At 33.9% G+C, this 17,211-nt stretch overlaps 1 protein-coding gene and 1 pseudogene across 1 annotated transcript; one reads left to right on the top strand and one right to left on the bottom strand.

Moving 5' to 3' along the window:
- Positions 1-342: 342 nt before the first annotated feature.
- Positions 343-1,486, bottom strand: LOC108391916 (olfactory receptor 14C36-like). Its single transcript, XM_073222111.1, has 2 exons — positions 590-1,486; positions 343-369 (listed from the first exon to the last, which is right to left on the bottom strand). The coding sequence occupies exons 1-2, from the start codon at positions 1,484-1,486 to the stop codon at positions 343-345; spliced, it is 924 nt and encodes a 307-aa protein (XP_073078212.1).
- A 12,430-nt stretch (positions 1,487-13,916) lies between these two features.
- LOC108402001 (olfactory receptor 14C36-like) lies at positions 13,917-14,849 on the top strand (annotated as a pseudogene).
- Positions 14,850-17,211: the final 2,362 nt, after the last annotated feature.

Below are 17,211 nucleotides of genomic sequence, written 5' to 3'. Positions count from 1 at the left end.
GGGGTGATGTTCTATGTTGTGAAGAAACTTAGGACATTGCTTTCTGCAGTAATGTGGACAGTAGAAAATAAATTCTGTGAACAGAGTGATGTAGCTAAACCGACATTCACATTAGATATTGAAGATACTCCTTTATTCTTCATGCTTGACTATGGTAAAATGAAAGAGGGCAGAGATAAATTGAAAAGAGTAGTATTAAAATATATGACTCAGAATTTATTATTTTAATAATTATTAGCCTCCCCACATCAAATTTGACTAAAATTAATGTTACCCTTGAACAATAATAAAAATAAGAGAACATCTAGGAAATGCAATCTTCTGGAAGAAAACTTATAGAAATCATGAGTAAAAGACCCGCCGGACAGACTGTCAATACCTTAAGTATCACATCACTAAACCCAAGTCATGTTCCATGGGTCCATCCTCTCATATTAAAGAACACAAGGTACCTTGGAAAAAAAATGTCAGACTGATGTGTATAACACATACAGTACTGTATTTATAGAAGTTTGAATCTCACTGAGTGACAGTGAATAATTCTAAAGTAACTTCATAATTTTCCTGAAGAAGTCTTTCTTAATACTACTTTCTTCAGAGCACCCTTTACGTGTTTGTTTCTAAGACTGTAGATGATAGGATTCAAGAGTGGGGGAACAACGGTATAAAATACAGAAAGAATCATGTCCAGAACTGTATCAGAGGCTTCTGAAGGCCTTAGGCACACACTGCTTCCAGAACCGAGGAAGACAGAGAACACAAGGAGGTGAGGGACACACGTGGAGAAGGCCTTGCCTCGCTCTCTGGTCGGAAACTTGAGCACAGTGGAAAATATGCAGAGGTACGACATGGCAATGAAGATAAAGCAGCCACCACCAATCCCCACGGCAGAGATAAGAATTAAGAGCTCATTGCTGAAGGTGTCAGAGCAGGAGAGCCTCAGCAGGGAGGGGACATCACAGAAGAACTGATAGACCACATTGTGACAGAAGGACAGCCGGAACATGTTCCCTGTGTGCACACCTGCATAGATGAGGCCACTGAGCAGGGAGACCAGTGTTGTCCAGACACAGAACTGGTGGTTCATGATGACGGGGTAGTGCAGGGGCTGGCAGATGGCCACATAGCGGTCACAGGCCATGACAGTGAGGAACAGAAGCTCCACAAATGCACAATAAATGACCAGGAAGATCTGAGCTGCGCAGCCAGCCCTTGAAATGGTCGTTTTGTTGGTGAGGGAGTTGACACAGGCATTGGGGACAGTGACAGAAATGTAGCTCATGTCTAAGATGGACAGGTTCCTGAGGAAGAAGTACATGGGTGTGTGAAGGTTCTGGTCCAGAGTGGTGGCAGAGATGATGAGGAGATTCCCTAGCAGGGTGGCCAAGTACATCAGTAGGAATAACAGGGCATGTAGGACCCTTAACTCCAGCACTTCAGCAAAGCCCATGAGGAGAAACTCAGTCACCATGGTGGAATTGGCCATTTCTGGAAATGCTGGTTGACCAGGAAGGCAAAAGAGAAAACCCATGGAAGATGTGAAAAAGAAAAAAGAAAGAAAGAAAGTTAGCTTAATTTCTTTCACAGCTTATTTTTTATCTTAAAAGTTCGGCCTTTTTTTTTTTTGGAAATTTCCACCATTGTTCTTTTCATGTACTTATCTCTCTCTATAAGCTTATTAACATGCTGGAGTACAAAAAAGATCAAAACTTCTAGGAAGTGTGCTTTTAAACCCTAGTATTTCAATATAATACATAGAACTGCTGCTTTCTTGTCTCAATAAATTGAACTCTTGAGGTTTACTGCTTTAATGAGAATTAACTTAAGTGACATGTAAAATTCTTGGTAGTGATAAATTCACAGTGAGAGTTGTTTATTTTCATTAGATATTGGACAACATATTTTGCCTCGATATTGGTACAAAATGGAAATTTGACTCCTTGCCCTTCGGTCTGTGGAGCAGTAAAAATGCATGATTGCTTTTCATTTGTCTTCACAACATAAGTGCAGAAAATGAGTTAAGAGTTTCTACACTTTTATAAAAAGTTGACATTTCCATTACATTCAAGACTAGCAACAGATTTATGTGTTGCATAATTTTCAATTATTTTTCCAGAAAAACCATTTATTTCAATTTTTGAGAAGATTATAAAAGTTTGGAGAAACATAAAACTGCTCTTCACCACAGCATGTTCAAGAGGAATTTGTCTCATTGATGTGAACCTTGGAAGGGAAGATTTCCGTTGGTCAATTTTTTTTCCTTAAAAGAAATTTAATTTCTTAAAATAGCACTGTTTTCTTAAGTTGCTATTAATTGTGGCATGGCTCTATCACAGAAACTTACCTCATGTAAGATATTAAGATAAAAGATTAACATGTTGATCACCACCTCTCTGTTTGAAAGCCCTGCTTCTCCACAACAAACTAAAACTTAACTATCCACCCTTTAAGTACCGTGTGTTTAATTCCCCGCCTTCTGTTTCCCAAATGCCACACTTGCCACCATCATCATAGCACCATATTCAGTGTCAGCCGTGATCCAAACTATGATTTGATCGGTTTCTTACATAGGAAATTATTCATAACATTGTTGTATTTCAATATCTACTTAATATTAACAATTTGTTAATGGAGAGACAGTCTCAAATATACTAAGTAAACTTTTACATCCAAAGAAGTCTAAGTCTAAGCATTGGCTCAACCTATCACTGACTCCAAAAGTTCAAATCATGACTATTCCATACTTGCCACCTTGGGGAGTGCTAGGCCTGTTACAACACTGACATTTCCCAGAAAATGCATATAAATCAGTGGCCTTGGATCAACTACATTTTACCCTTTTCCCCCTTTACTGGCATATTATTATGGGTCTTTAAAAGGCTATTCTTTGTATCCATCTTTTCTCATGTTTGTTTCTTGCATGGCTGAGCCATCTTCCATTTTTGCAGTTCATGGACAATGGCCAATAATATTTCCCAAATCTTGAATTTCATTGTTTCATTCAAATTTAGTACATGTCCAGAGCTTAGAATTATTTGGCATGTTTCTTAAAAGTTCTCTGAAATACCTTTGAAATATCTATTTGCCAGAAACACAGTCTATTATCCTTTGCACATTTTTTGAAAATATCAAATATTACTATATTTACACTAGCAACTTCAGTGTTCATAATAGACACCCCCCCTTAACTATTTTCTGTCAAATTTTCTCCATTTTCTCTATTTGATTCTCATCCGCTCCTATTCAACTGGGTGCCAATTTTCACCTCTCACTGCTTTCTTAAATTGAAATGTTCTAGTCACCGGTGTTACTTAAACATAGATTTCTCTTTTTATAAACTGATTTGCACTGGTCTTTTAAAAATCTTTCATTATTTTTGTCCTTTTTTTCATCATGGTCACTAAAAAAAGTGTTTGTATTTATGACAATAGAAATCATATCACTCCTGAAATCTCTATTACCTATTTTTCTCTGCAAGTGGCTGCACTCGGCATTTCCTCAGTCCTCCCCTATTTCTTTGGCATTTTCAGTATCTTCTCACATTATCAGCAATCTTACCATAAGACCACTTTTCTCACGACATTTCCTAGAGCATATCTGAAAATACATGTATTCTCCAGGTCTGTGCTCATGTCTCCCAGAACCACATTCCTAGTGTGTTACATTTCACTTTGCCTGATATTGAGTCACTGTTTAGAAACAGCCCACCCATCCTTCTGTCCCACGTGCCCCCCTCCCACATGCAAGCTCACCTTGGTGAACTTCCTCAATCTCCTAATACATCTAAAAATTTGACCTTTCATTCCTGGGTCACTATTCTTCCTCAAACCAGATCATGTTCTTCCGTTGTGATCTACAAAGTTTTAAAATCCAACTTAGATACTTTTATTCTGAAACTCCTTTAAGTATATCAAATTTATTCTCCTATAAAAAATTTATATTTTGCTTAAGATATCATCATATGCTATTGAATTATAAGATATCTGGGTTTATTCATCACACCCAGACATCTGTGTATGTTTAAATGTGTACAAAAATGTTATACAACTATTTATAATCTTTTAATAGAAAGTGTTAAAATATTAAAAATGACTTAATTTATTAATAATAATTTGCCTGCAATGAACATGATTCGCTTCATAACAAATCATATTATTTCTAAACTGACTTGGGAAAGAACAAATCTTCTAATCTGTGTATAGTATACTTAAATTTCTATAGATTAAGGAAGAATACACTATATAAGTAAATTAAGATGAATACTATTTTCTTGATCTATGGAAATTGTAATGAGAAGGTAATGCTCAACTATATGCAATAGGTGAAATTTAATATTAGTCATTTTTGTAATATTTAATATGCTTAGAACATTTGACATATTTACCTTAATATCACTAATTTCTAACTAGGGAGCTATTCTGTGGATATCAATTTAATTAAAATGCATTGGATAGCAATTTTTTCAAACTACTCAAAATAGTCAAGTCACTAATCATAAGAATATTTATAATCCAGTGTTGTTTTTCTTTACATAGGATATTTGGTTTCTTGTTTATAAGTCATTGTCCTCAATAACTGGGGTCTATGTCTATAACTAATTAATATCCACAGGAGAAGGATGTATCAGCTGTCTTATACTATAGTCAGTAAACACATGCACTATGGGTCTTTGATTTTTGATCAAAACCAATTTAAGGATTTTAATTTTAATTTTCTTCTGTTATTTAAATTCACTTGAAATAATAAAAATCAAATTTAAGAAACATAAAATGTGTATTTTCTTATTTATCTAATCATTTTGCCCTGTTCATATATTTAATATATTAGAATATCACTTATGTCTTAATGAAAATGAGTAGTATAAAAGTTTGATGTTTAAAGGAATGTATTTCAAGTGTAACAGAATTGCCAGAAAATGTATACATTGAGCAAAACTCTGGTTTTCACTGATTGATAAATTCCTAGTATTAATGTAGACAAAAGAGGAAGCAATCAATTATAAAAACAATTCTAAACAAGTACATTTAAATGTTGTACATTACATTAATTTTTGTTTTATAGTTGTACATTAATTATATACCATATCTTGTACATATAGTATATACTATAACATTTTGTATATATTAAATATAATATATTCACTTAATAACTATTTACATTTTTTTCTAAATTGATAGAGAAAGGAGAAAAATATTCTAATGTGAATCTAATATACTTTTATTTGCCTAATATCAAGAATAAACAGTATCTAAATAAAAGGTCAGCAATACTTTTTTTATGTATTTTATATTATGTAAAGAAAGCTTTTATATTGGTGCCTTTCTCCATCTCCTCTTTAATGTCTGTATGCATTTCTTTATTTTTCAGAAACATATTGATGTTTGAAAATATTAATTTTTAATCAATAAAGATATTATAAGTCATGAGTCTATCACCCTGAGACCAGCACACTCCCTTATACTACTGTTGTTGACATCTATGAATTACATAAATAATTATAAAATAATTAAAAATTATCTATGACAATATTTTAAAAATACAATAATAATTTATTAGTCTGCCTTATTCCATTGATCATAATTGTTAATTGTTGCACAGAAAAAATAAGAGCCATTACTATACTTTCAATTTATATCACATTTCTGTCTATAAAAAAATAAAAAATAGCATCAGGCAGAATATTATAGGAAAATCAGAGTGTAAAGGAGAAAGAAGCAAGGAATTTACTTGCTCTTGAGCATAGTGTGTTTTTAACATGGAGAAGATAAAAAAAAATAATTAACTTTACCAAATCAAAGTTTTCAATATGGTTAATCAAATTTTCTTAAGGAGGCAGAATTCAGGATTATCTCCAGATGAATCAAGCATCATCTTATATTGTGTGAAAAGTTCAATTCCATTCTGATTTATTTTAAAAAGAAGTCATACCTGTGAAATAAACATCAAAGCCACTGGGAACATTGTCCTTACTATCCAGTGAGAGCCAAGAGCCTAAATTACTAAAGGTAATTTCAGGCGGGTGATGGTCTCCAGAGCACAGGTGTATAACACCCAATTAAAAACACAGGAGTGGACAGAGTTGAACAGCTAAAAAGAGTGTTAAATTTCAGTGTGTGTATTGACTGTTAAGGTAATAAGCAAGTGAAGTTAGACAACATAAATTACACTTTTCCTATACAATGTTCAAAGGAGGCATTTACATGAATCTCAGAGATAATATATTATATTCTAAAAAGCCCAGATAATTTGTCTCTGGCATTACCTAGGCAGATCAGATGACCCTCTCAGCCTGTCACTTCCTCTGCAGAAGATGTTTATATTTTTCATGTTCATTTTTGAGAGAAAGTGAGGGACCAACTCATAATCATCCTATTAAACACCACAGTATTGTAAAAAATATTTTCATATGGAAGGTGCTTTGTTGAAATGATTATTGAATTTAGGCAAAAAGTATAGGTGTACCTTAGAGATGATGGTATAGTTCCCTGAGGATATTATACATAGGTCCTAATTCTAGAATGGCTTTTTACAAGCTGAGGGTATAAGCATGTTTAAAGGAGTTTTCTAGGATACTAGATGTGAATTGTGATGTTATGATAAATAAATGGGTAAAATATCTAAAAATTAGGAGTAAAATGTTAATCAATTTATGAAATATTTTATGCAGACATAAACATTTTAAAGGTATTATTGATTCTCCCAACAACAAAAGGCTTAGCACCAAATGGCTTCACAGCTGAATTCCACCAAAAATTTAAAAAGATCTAATATTCATCCTTCTTAAAGTATTCCAAAAGTATAAGAAAGGGAATACTTCCAATTAGTCTATGAAGCCATCAGCACTCTAATACCAACACCAGGCAGAGACACTAAAAAAAAAAAGACCAATATCACTGATGAACATAAATGCAAAAGTCCTTCACAAAATATTAGTAATCTGAATTAAATATGTCAAAGGGATCATCCATCACTAACAAGTAGTGTTTATTCCAGGGATGAAAAGATGGTACAATATTCATAGATCAATCAATGTCATGCACCACATTAACAAAAAGAAGGATGAAAACCACAAGATCATATCAATAGATGCTGGAAAAGCATTTGACAAAATACAACATCCATTCCTGAAAAAAACTCTGAAAAATGGGTATAAAGGGAAGAAATCCCAACATAATAAAGGTCATATATGACAAACCCACAGCTAACATCATACTTACTTGTGAAAAGATGAAACAATTTACTCTAAGATCATGAACAAGGCAAGGATGTACGCTGTCATGAATTTTATTCGACATAGTCCTGGCGGTCTTAGCCACAGTAATCAGACAAGATAAAGAAATAAAAGGTATCTAAATTGGTAAGGAAGAAGTAAAATTGTCACTATTTTCAGGTTACATGATATTACAAATAGAAAATTCTAAAAACTCCATCAATAACCTATCAGAACTAATAACTAGATTCAGCAAAAGGATCAGTCCAGTAAGATGATATAACAATTGTAAATATCTATGTACCCCACACAGAAACACCTAAATATATAAAGCATATACTAACAGACATGAAGGGAAAATCTGAACATAATATAATTATCATAGGGAACTATTGTATCTCCTACTTCTTCATATCAAGATCAGGATAATTTGCAAAAATGATATTGCATATTTTTATTTGTTGACTATTCTCTCAATCTCTCTCAACTTATATACAAAAGACATCAAAATTACTAACTTTGTTACAATTTTTTCAATGATTTTGTACTTTTGTCAACTTGATCTACTAAATTCATAGAGTAATATATTAAAATACTGAACTAATTAAGCAGTATGTACAATTATCTCCATAATACTGGCAGTTGTAGACTGGATAAAATTGTCTATTTTTATGAAAACATGAACTAAAATAGAGGAAGTATATCAATCAGAGACTATAATACACTAAGTGTTGGAATGCAAAGAGTATGAATTCAATGTTTTGTTTCTGAAGTTTTATAAAAAAGTAGAAATACAACAGCCACCTCTTAAAATTGTATGAGTATTAAGCTAATATATTATGATAATACTTCAGTATAATTGTTTGATATGGTAGTTAATGATAATTTATGGATTTTAACTTTTTTATTCCCTATAACAGCCCTATTTAACAATTAATAGGTGAACAAAATTGATGGCTGAGAATTAGGGGGAAAAAACTCGCTCAAGTCCATTTAGTTGCTAGATGAGAGATTTGGGAATTGATCCCTGGTGAAATGTAGCCAAGGAGTTTCATCATTAACCTCTACATTAAACTGGTCTATAGTGAGTAATCTACTTTGTTTGTGGAGGTATTTTAACATATTTATTTGGGGGCCACTCCAGGCAGGGAAATGTCCAGTCACAGTGAGTGACAAAGGATTGCCTCACAGTTCCCTTTCTGGCTTCCAGATTTAAAGGACTTCTTAATGCTTGACAGCTCAACTCTCTTTCCAATTCAGTTGAACCCTTGCCAAGTCCTCTCAATTTCTCTAAAAGCTGAATGGGAAAAAATAGGTTTTCTATACTTACAGAGACAGTAATTGAGGTCATGTCATTCATCCATATCAAGGCAGACAAATCATATGGGCCCTTGGAATACATAATATTATCTCTGAGTTTCTTGTACACAGCCTCTGCAATTGGTCCCACTGACCTGCACTGTGGAGATCGTTACCTGCTGGGAATCACCCTTGGGAAACTGTCCAGAATCATAGGGTCCATGCCTCAGGTGGTTTAGAGACTCTGGGGGCTTTAAAGTTGATGACATAGATCTGTCTACATTTTTAGATAAAGCAAATCATGACCAGCTTATTCCACAACCTAGAAATCATGCTCTTTTCATCTAAGCTCTCAAATCCTATCTGGATTTGAGAAAATTTGGTTAAGCCATTTTAAGACTTTGGTTTTCTCCTGGATTAGAAGCATGCACTTCTCAGGAGTAAGTTGTGGTTCCTATTGAAATATCTTCCCACCTTCTTTCCTTCCCTTTTATAATTTGATTTTCCTGCAATATTTTTCTTGACTTTGGAATTTCATTTTGGTTTTAGAAATGGAGATGGATTTTACTAGAATGTCTGGTTAGTGTGTCAGAGCAGTGGACCAAGAACTTTTATTCTGTATAACAATGAATAATTTCATTAAAGGAAAAAGTCAACCCAGTAATGAAGAGTTAAGTCTTTCAATAAAATAGAAAACAGAGAATTTGCATCAGCTTTTTATATATTTTGTGCTACTTTCTTTAACTACAGTGGTCATATCAGGAAGTGTCATGGACTCATGTGAAACCTAAGAATAAGCAGGAGCTGATAATTCTTTATGCTGCTACTCTTGACACAAAATCCATATTTTCAAAATTTATTTACCATATACTTGGAAAATACTCATAATTATGAATAAAATAGTTCCAGAGGAGACTAAAAACATCAAGATTAAGATGTTACAAAAGATAAAACAGTTGGAACATATTTATATTGATACAAATAAGTAAAAATGATAATATTTTATTAAAAAGTTTTTACCATATACTTGGAAAATACTCATAATTATGAATAAAATAGTTCCAGAGGAGACTAAAAACATCAAGATTAAGATGTTACAAAAGATAAAACAGTTGGAACATATTTATATTGATACAAATAAGTAAAAATGATAATATTTTATTAAAAAGTTTAAGTAATACTTCACAAATTGTTCTATAAGGCTAGTTTCACTTTTACAACCCTAATGTAATGACTTTTTCAGTAAGTGAGGATTTTTTCAAGATTTTGTTCAAGGCATTTTTGGCATTTTTTTTATAGTTAAATATATTTTTAAGAAATCAATAAGCTCATTAGTTCTTATTTCAACTGAAAGCTAAGTGATATTCAAGTACATAACATAGATTGAACAAGCTAAATAAACACCTATACAATGGATGACAGATGTTATGTTCTCAAACTTTGAATTTTATAAACTATATTTGCCTGCCACTGAAGAACTCCAATTAAGTTCCTTAAGTTGGACTTTCATTATTTAATCAAAATAATTCAATGTGCCTCTGTGACTAATATCAGTTTATGTTATTCTGATACATTCATGTCTGAGAGGTTACTAGTGAAGAGAGCACATGGACTCCAAAAGTTTGAATTGTTGTACACAATAACCCAAATATTCTGATTAAATTTAAACACTGGTTGATGGCTATTTGTACAACTAGTAGCTTGACCATTTGACTAGGTTCCACATAAAGTGCTCTCAAGTAAATTTCAATTATATGTACTGATATTCATAACATAATCACAGTGAACAATTAGTGTCTATTATTTAAGGAAAATTCACTGGAGAATCTAGGAACATTAAATATTACTATTGCTCTCCAATATCATTGTGTCATCCATTTAAAAAAATTGGCACCATTCATCTAATCCAGAAGTTTACAAAAGTAATCTTTACCTTTATTTATATATATGCATGTGTTTAATACTTAGATATATTTATAAATCTAAGTATTTATAAATCTAAGATAAATAAACTTAGATATATTTACTCACAGTGTAGGATGCATTCTCTCCCTGACATCAATTGAGAAAAATGATATGATTAGTTTTATGTGAGTCTTATTTATTGCAGATAGTTTAATCTGTATCATGGATTATCAATTCTTGTGATATTGGAACTGAGTCAATTCATTGAAAGAAATTAGTCACTCACATTATCTTATTTGAGTGTGTGTGTGTGTGTCACCATACAAGCACAAACACATATATAATTTGAAATGTATGTACATATGAAGGAGCAATATTCAATAGCCCATTTAAAATTTCAAAATATAATTGTTTACTTTAATATTTCTCAAAGTTATAATAAACATTGTTAACTAAATTCAGAAATTAACTATAATCTGTCAACGGCAATAATGTTTTTCAGTTTTGGTCCTATGATTTGTGCATCTCATTATTTGAAACAAACAACACACCGTTGAAAGCATAGGTCCTCAGCCCTTACAAATTTCTCTAAGAGGAAAGCACTTTAGATAGTCTCTACTAGTATTTCTGGAATGTGGATATATTCCATTTATCTTTCTAGTTACCTATCATTCATTTCACCTTAATCATTATTCTAATTTACAAATCCACTTCTCTTTCACATGCAAATTCCACTTAAATGATTTGCATACCTTATATATCATGTGGTTTTAGTTCAGATACTCTAAGATATTTATAGTTAATTTCTCTAAAAATAAGCAAGAGAATGTCTTTTTAAAAAAATACAGTTTGGCAAATTAATTTATTTGTTGAAGTGATTGATGTCTGCACTAATACCATTGTTTACATATTTCTTCTTTCCATAGTTCATTCTTACATAAGATTTCTCCTTCAGGCTCTATAATCTAAAGTTTCCCTTCAATAGTTATGTGTGAAAAATAGAGTTAAATGAAAAATCTTTTCATATCATAATTTTCTCACATAAGTGAAATAGTGCATCAAAGAATTTTTAACTAATGTATACTAGTGAATAATTTACTAACTTTTGTGTGAGAGAAACAAATAGTAGGTGAAATAGTAAAAAAATAAACAAGAAAATGTGTCTGCATCTATGCTATCTTGCAAATTTTAAATGGATTTCTTACCTTCGATCTAGAATTTTAGAAAAGGGAAAAGGCTTAGAAATTGAATACTCTTGGGTTCCATTATATCTGAATTGTTAAATATTTATTTGTGGTTTTAAGTATTATATTTTAACCTAAATGAAATCAAGCACCATAAAGGTAACATTTCATTTTCTCACTAATACTCCAGCATCAGGAATAGTTTGTAAATGGCTGTGGGTGATCAGTAAACAAAAACAAATGTGGATAAAGACCTTAGCTTGTGTTTAGTACATATTTACAAGAGTTTTATTATTTTAGATCTATAAGGAATGTATTAATTTAAGGTGGTTAAGAAACAGTGTAATCCCTTTTAGAGCTAGTTTTCTGTATATAATTGAAAGTTGAGCATTAAGAATAATAGTAGCCTATGGGTTATCTTAAAATACTTTTTAATTAACTATGATATATGTACTTGGAATTAAGTGTACACTAATTTCTGGGTGTACTTTCAATTAAAGTGTCAGTGAGGTGAAAGTTTTTGTATTATATAGGAGAAAAAGGAAAATGGTCAGTATATAAGATCATGTCCAAAGTTACTTGAATTCCCGACTTTCGTTGTTAAATATACTGTATGGGCTACACATACCACAAACTTGGAGAACACATGCATTTCCAGAGATACTATAGAAAAATCAATGAGTGAAACAATGTGGTTAATGATCAAAGATGCTGTAAAGGGAAAAATTTTCTCAGGGAAGGGTAAATAACGCAGTAGATTACCCACAGGCTTGTAATTTGTTAAAGAGCTGTTTCAGAAATAGCAATTGTATAGTGACAAAATGTGTAATAAGTACAGGTAATATATTTCAATAATCGTAATATAAATGGGAAAAAAGAAAAAGTAACGAAAAGAATCAATAGAAAAAGATCAAATCAGTTTATAGACAAAGAAAATAAGGTGTCAGAAGGCACTGAGACCAAATTTCTATTAGTTCATTTTCATATGGAGATATTTAAATATTCTTGTACTATGAAGTCATTCTCTATAGGATCTGTATTAAATTGTTGTTTGGATTCTAATACTCAAAATGGTGATATTAAAATAGTAACAACTGTGTGTTCACAGAAGGAAACTGAAACACAGGTGATTGGAAGAATTAATTTAATATTATAATTTGTTAAGAAGAAAATAAGCATAAAGAATTTATGTTTAGAATGTTAAACTTCCATATTATTGTTATTTGGTAGGTTGATTTCCTTGTGTGATCAGTCTCAAAATTAATTGTAAATTTAGATAGCAATGTAATTGTAAGTGAAATTGAATTCCTAAATTGAAAATTACGTCCAGAATATAAACATGGAGAAATAATCAATTTTGTTACAACCATATGAGATTAAAAAATATTAACTCCAGGTTGTGTAGGAATGCAAACCACTTACAAAATGTATCATTGTAAAATTAGTTTATTTCCTTACATAAACACATATAATTCCTCTCAACTGAGGTTAAATTAGTATCAAAAAGTACTTAATGAAACACGTGTAGTGAAGAACATTTTATTTTTCTACAAGTTTTTTTGTGAGTGATATTTTAAAAATATTAAATGAACATCTTGAGAAATAATCCTTCTAAATGCGTAATGAGAGACAAATGTGCCGATCCCACATATGGATGTCATAGTATCATTAAAATTGAGTTTAAGAGCAGGGAAAGTAGAGCAATTTTGTGCTCACTTTTGCAGGTCATTTTGAAGCAATTATGGACTCCTGATGAACCAAAGATCATATTTTAAAAATCAATGAGTTGAACTTCAACTGTGTATCAATATCCAAGCTGAACATGGGTCCAACATTTAATAAAACATTTAAGAACACTTTTTGGGCTGAGTATTTAATAATGTAGATAATTGTCAAATCACTATATTGTATAAAAAATAGTAAAATATTGTGTATCACTGTAGTTCAACAAAAGTCATTGAAAATTTAATCTGTTTGAAGACTTTATATATATGAACTAATTAAAACTTCAGTAAAATGCTAAGCCTCGTGGGCTGGATATTGCTGAGCACCGTAAGAGCACTACACGTCACAGCCCAACAGGAGGACTCAGCAGTCCTGTCCGCGCCACATTCCAGGTTAACTACTGAGTAGTGCTGATAAGCTGAGGAGACCAAGACTAATGATGGACCTTTCCTACACTCGGGGGACAATTTCGTGAATTAGAAGAAAAATCCCCTCAAGGAAAATATTTATGGTGATGTCCTAAATGGTTTTTAGGAATCGTGTGCTTCATGGCTTATTTCTTTTGTTTATAGGTCAATCAAAATTTCTGAAAAATGGCCAATTCCACCATGGTGACCGAGTTTCTCCTCACTGTCTTTGCTGATAAGCGGCAGCTGAGGCTCCTGCTCTCTGTGTTATTCCTACTGATGTACTTGGCCACCTTGTTAGGGAATCTCCTCATCGTCTCTGCCACCACACTCGACCAGAACCTTCACAAGCCCATGTCCTTCTTCCTCAGGAACCTGTCCATCTTAGACATGTGCTACGTTTCTGTCACTGTCCCCAAAGCCTGTGTCAACTCCCTTACAGAAAACAGGGTCGTTTCATTGACTGGCTGTGCAGCTCAGATCTTCCTGTTTATTTATTGTGCATTTGTGGAGCTTCTCTTCCTCACCATCATGGCCCGTGACTGCGATGTGGCCATCTGCCACCCCCTCCAGTACCCCGTCATCATGAACCACCAATTCTGTGTCTGGACAACACTGGTCTTCCTGCTCAGTGGTCTCATCTATGCAGGTGTGCACACAGGGAACACATTCCGGCTGTCCTTCTGTCAGTCCAACGTGGTCCACTAGTTCTTCTGTGACATCCCCTCTTTGCTGAGGCTCTCCTGCTCTGACACCTTCAACAACTTCTTATTACTTATTGTTTCTGCCATTTTGATTGGTTGTGGGTCTTTTACATTTATCACTGTGTCATATATTTACATATTTTCCACTGTGCTGAAGTTTTCAACCAAGGAGAGAGGCAAGGCCTTCTCCACCTGTGTCCCTCACATCCTGGTGGTGTCTGTATTCCTCAGCTCTAGCAGCTGTGTGTACCTAAGGCCTTCAGTGGCCTCTGACCTTCTCCAGGGAGTGATTCTTACTGTATGTTATACAATAGTTCCTCCATTCTTGAATCCTATTATCTATAGTCTTAGAAACACACCAGTAAAGGAAGCTGTAAGGAAAGTAATATTAAGACAGTATTTTTCAAGAAATTAATACAGATCCAGTTCAGGTTCATCCCAATGTCACTGAGATCCAAACATCTTTAAAATAACTGCTTGTCTAGGTTTTATATATTAGACTTTTTTCTCCAAAACCTCTCTTGTGATATCTGAGTAAGTAATGTATAAAATTCTCATTTGGTGTTTTATATTACTCTTTCCATTTACCCTCCATAAAACAAAGTTTTATAACCAACTCTTTCAATTAATGTATATCATTGAAGATATTTGATGAGACTTATTTTAGGTTATATGTATTTAAGATTCATCAAATATTAACAATATCAATAATGCCTCAAAAAATACTTAATAAAACAAATATGGAGAAAATTTTATTATTTAATTTAATTTATTTAATGAAATGTAAAATGGATTTATAAATAATATGCTACCTAATTATAAAAATTTATATATGTGTAAACTTTAAAGAATTCTATCCAAAATTAATAGAGTCTATGATATACATGGAGAAAAATTAATATGCATATATCCATCCTCCATCCATATTGTCTCAGCATTAGGATGGGAAGCCATAGCCCTCCACTTTGGGGGCTGCCCACGACTGGAGCCATCTGTATACCGAGCATCTTCAGGTATAGAGGATTTTCCTCCTTATTAGGCCAAACAGCCCTGATGACTACTGTCAGCCAATCCAGAAGCATCTTGGTTCCCAGAGGTGTGAAGGGTACTTTGCAACCACTGCTGGAGGGAATGGTAAATTGTTATGGAAGCCAATCTATCCATTTCAGAACCCAACATAATGTTTGAACCTCTATATCCCAAAGTAACAAAAATCATGTAGGCAGAGATTCCAATGGCTTGTGCCAATACTGTATACTCATGTCTACCAGCTCATCATGGCTATGGGGGTTGAGCATGGAGTGCACAACGTGGGGAGGCTGTGGCTCCTCCCCTGTGGAGCTCATGGTTGTTGCACTTTTATTTTCTTAATCACAACTAGGTGGTCCTTTAACATGGGAGAAGCTGGTGCCTCAGGCAGTGGCCTCAGCAAGAGATCAGCCCTTGCCTCCAACCCTTATCCTCTCCTGACATGTCCTCTACCATCTTCATGGCTGAAGGCATTGCTCTTTCATCCCACTTTCCCATGGCCTCCTGCAATGTGGATTCTCCTGATGTCCTTGCTACTAACGTATCTTCCAGGAGTGTGATCTATGTTCTCAATTACTGTCTCTCTTCCTTAAGGGCATCCCATAGGTCATCATCCAGCTACTCCAAGTGATGCTGAAGTGTGTCTCTTTCCTGCCAAAGTCTCTCTCTCTTTGATAACACTTTCCACTCTCTCAAGGAAAAGAGATAGTACCAGCCTCCACATGGACACTCAGGGCCTCTAAGCATCTTTCTGTCTTGTGGAGAGCTAATTCCACAGCTTCTGGTGTCTCCAACCTTCCCCAGTTCTGGGGAAGGCCCACCCCTCTTGGAGGTGCTTTACCCTAGACCAGTTCCCCACAGGGGGCTCCCCAAGTGGAATCCCCATAGATTGGGGGTTCCCAGGTGAAGCTACACCCTCCACCATTGCTGGAGAGAAGGGTTAGTTGTTATCCTCCTCCACAGCAGCCACTGGGGCCACTCCATAATCTCTAGGGGCAGCCTGCCCAAAAATCATACCCAAGGAGACAGATTTCACTTTTAGAGATCCTGCCGACTATGCCAGATGTAATTCTGTGCAGAAGCTATGTTCAGCCAGGGGAAAATTACTTTTGAAGCTGAAATGTCAAAGGGAGAGGTAAAGTGAGAGAAACCCATTTATTGCCTATGAGCAGTTGTCTACTTCTGCTCACTCATGCCTTTAACAACCAGGCTACAAAAAGACCGCACCAAACCTCTCCTGTTCAGGTGCATGCTGGATCCCCATCCCCCTTGCAACCACTGGTTGATATGGAGATGGACTATTTATCTGCATCCCTTGGAAACACCTACTGATATTCAGATGCACTAAGGCCAGGTGAGAGATTCTGGAAATATTGCAATTTACCCACATAGTGACACACAAATTATGTAAATAGCATGAGATCTCATTTCCTACTGTTGGAAGCCAAATTATATGTTCTTTAAATTTTTACATAGGGACGGTAGGCACAGAAAATGTCTGCCAACACACTAGTGCCATCAGCTTTGGTCAGGAAATAACTTAGAGTGTTTCTACTGTCCAGTCACTTTGGAGCAAAGAGTGTTTTGTGAGTTTATACAAAGAAACAGACTGTTAGGTTTTTAAAAAATTGTTGTCAGATATCTATAACATAAAATTTACAGTCAACCATTATTGTGTACAGTTTAGTACTGTTACTTAGATTCACTTTAGTATGCAACCAATATCCAGAACTCAAGCATGTTGTAAA

The sequence above is a fragment of the Manis javanica genome, chromosome 14 (assembly GCF_040802235.1).
Source record: "Manis javanica isolate MJ-LG chromosome 14, MJ_LKY, whole genome shotgun sequence".
NCBI lineage: Eukaryota > Metazoa > Chordata > Mammalia > Pholidota > Manidae > Manis > Manis javanica.
This window is presented reverse-complemented; position numbering and strand designations above follow the sequence as displayed.

Excerpts from the sequence above, each read along its gene's own strand:
- LOC108391916 (XM_073222111.1), bottom strand. The coding sequence starts at position 1,486 with ATGGCCAATTCCACCATGGTGACTGAGTTTCTCCTCATGGGCTTTGCT. Across the intron at positions 370-589 it reads TAAAGGGTGCTCTGAAGAAA|TCTGTCCGGCGGGTCTTTTA; the intron begins GTAGTATTAAGA and ends AGGTATTGACAG.